At 33.2% G+C, this 2,707-nt stretch overlaps 1 protein-coding gene across 1 annotated transcript; it reads right to left on the bottom strand.

The window, feature by feature from the left end:
- Window positions 1–734: 734 nt before the first annotated feature.
- On the bottom strand, window positions 735–2,318 carry LOC108474788 (auxin-responsive protein IAA4). Its single transcript, XM_017776802.2, has 4 exons — window positions 1,785–2,318; window positions 1,491–1,693; window positions 1,298–1,397; window positions 735–1,194 (listed from the first exon to the last, which is right to left on the bottom strand). Exons 1-4 carry the CDS (start codon window positions 1,976–1,978, stop codon window positions 1,119–1,121), a joined length of 573 nt encoding a protein of 190 aa, XP_017632291.1. The 5' UTR covers window positions 1,979–2,318; the 3' UTR covers window positions 735–1,118.
- Between the last annotated feature and the right edge of the window lie 389 nt (window positions 2,319–2,707).

Here is a 2,707-nt window from a genome sequence, read left to right as displayed (position 1 = left end):
AAGAGTTTGCAATAAGTGGCAGCACACTTGTACTCATACCTTATTTAAGGCATTGTTCGCCTATTAGGCTTTTGATAAGAAGTTTTCATTCTACAAACTTTTCACCTCTTCAGGCGTCATAAAATGAAGAGACAAAACCCCTTACCAAAAATAATATTGCATGTGTTAAGAGATTTGTTGACTCATGACCAATGATGCTTCTTTGATTTCTTTTGAAAGAGTCGGAAATCCTAATTGCGGAATTAAACTAAGGTTATTATTTTATGTTTTCCTTTAGATAAATGTAGTCTTTTACTTGTGTTACTTTGCACTCAACGATGATCTGCCTTGGACATCAAGTAAAATAAAGTATGTGTTGAGTGAATTTATTGCAATTTATTTTATATGGGAAAGAATGTAATTTACAACAAAACCCCTTTTTTTATGACAAAATACATTTCATATATATGTAAATTAATTCCTACTACTTCACAAGTCAAAACACAAAGGGTTCCTTTCTCTTTGTAAATGCTTGAAGACTACATGATTAAAGCTTCACCGAGCCTTTAAACCATAGTGGACTTATTAACCCTAATCAAACCCCATTTTTATTCAATGGTTTTGAAAATATCCATTAATTTATTAAGACTCGAGTTTAAATTTATTGAACATCATCTTTTAAGGTTATTGTGTAACTTAAATTAAGTTTCACTTATTTGAATACGAAAACAAATTAATAATTGATGATATGAAAATGGAAAAAAAACACATCATTTTATTACCCATATAAGTTTTAATTGTACATACATAGATAAACAGCTGATATACAGTACAAATTTTGTTTCTTTGTTTTAACATTACGATAATCAAAACTTTGGGATAATCCACATCTATTTGCTGAATTTCTTCAATCAATTCTTTGCTTACAAATTTGCACTTTGAACCCTTCATATTATCTGGATTTCTTTAATAAGTCCTTCAAGAACTTTCCCAGTCCATTGAATCTCTGAGATGACTATCTATTGAAGCCAAAAAAATATCCTTCGAGAACCCAAGCTGATGATGATACCTCTCCGTGAAGGAGACATCAATGGAGATCTTCAGTGTTTTTCATGTTCTTAGGCAAAGTGTTTTTTTTCTCATACACCACAACCTAATCCTCTAGCTTCTGATCCTTTCATGATCCTTAATCTCTTACATGATGTGATGAACATTCTGTAACAAAAAAAAAAAACGTAAGACAACCTTGTAAGTTACATGCAATAGACGGCATAACCAGGAGAAATGTTGGCAAATATAGAGAGTGACTGTGACTTACTCCCATGGAACATCACCGACTAGCATCCAATCTCCATCTTTGTCTTCATAAGTAGGTGCATAATCTGATCCTTTATAGCCTTCTCTTTCAGAGTACTCACCTGAGACAAAAAAAAAAAAATTTGAATCCCCAAGGTCATTTTCACCAATCTTAACACCAAATAAAACCACATCATGTTATGTCATGTTCTTACCTATGGTGAACTTGAACATGTTCTCAATAGCCTGTAATAATTCAGGGTACCCAGAGTAAATTTTAAGGTCAATTTTTCTTAGATATGGTGCTCCATCCATGCTTACTTTCACATAAATCCCACCACCCTCCGACTCATTTTTCTTTGTCTGAATATTGTTCTTTCTATAAGAGCGGATCGGTGGCCAACCCACGATTTGTGCTCTGTAATACATAAAATGAATCCATTAGTGGAATGTCACAGTAAATAAAAAAAAAAAAGAAAAATAACCCTTTTTTTTTTTAAAGGACTTACTTTGGAGGAGGAGGAGCAGTTTCATTTTGATCATCAGATTTGCAGCCATTTACTCCACAATCATCATCAGCTACTTGTTGCAATGATCTCTTGTTGCTTCTAACAATGGAAACTGGTTCTGTTCCAGGCAACCCTAATCTAAGTTCAGTTGCCCTGAGATTCAGATCATTGTCATAACCCACACTGCCTTCCATTTTTTTTTCTTCAAATGCTATACCCAAAGTTGTAAGTTGCTGTAAGTTACAATATGGAATGGGGGGATGAAGCTAAGGGAGGTATTTTTATAGGGTGGTGATGAGGGTTGTTCTAATTATGATGATTTAATAAAGGGGTGATCCAAGGGGGTGGATTAAGGGGGGTAATGAAGGGGAAGGGCATTGTGATTCTTTATCTGAAAGCATGAATTATGGACAAAGGCAAGGTAAGTTGTCGGTAGCAATAGCAGCAACTTTGAGGCAAGATGGTCCCTGTCATTGGGGGACAAACTTGAGACAAGCTCAGCCGCCCATATGGAAAAGGATTTCAACCTTGAGCGCCATGGTCAAGCTTCCACTTTCATTTTACATTTATACACTGATAGTAAATTATGTGACGTTAACAAAGTTACTGTTGAATTTTGGACTCAATCTTATGGAAGGTCACATCGGTTTAGTTTTAAATTTTTAAATTTATTTCATAAATATTTCTAAAAAATAATATTTTTAAAAAAATTTAAATTACTTTCACTAATTTAAATATATATTATTTTCAGTCTACAGCAATTGTAATTTTTAAACTTGAATTCTATATAATGTTCAAACACATTGGGGTTGGTTTTCAGTTTTTCATACTCAATCCTAGCCTTTGCCTAAATACCACTCTAACTTAACTTAACTGTAAAATAGATGAAGACACTTGTAATTATACAAAATAAAAAGAGTTTA

This window comes from Gossypium arboreum, chromosome 3 (assembly GCF_025698485.1).
Source record: "Gossypium arboreum isolate Shixiya-1 chromosome 3, ASM2569848v2, whole genome shotgun sequence".
NCBI lineage: Eukaryota > Viridiplantae > Streptophyta > Magnoliopsida > Malvales > Malvaceae > Gossypium > Gossypium arboreum.
This window is presented reverse-complemented; position numbering and strand designations above follow the sequence as displayed.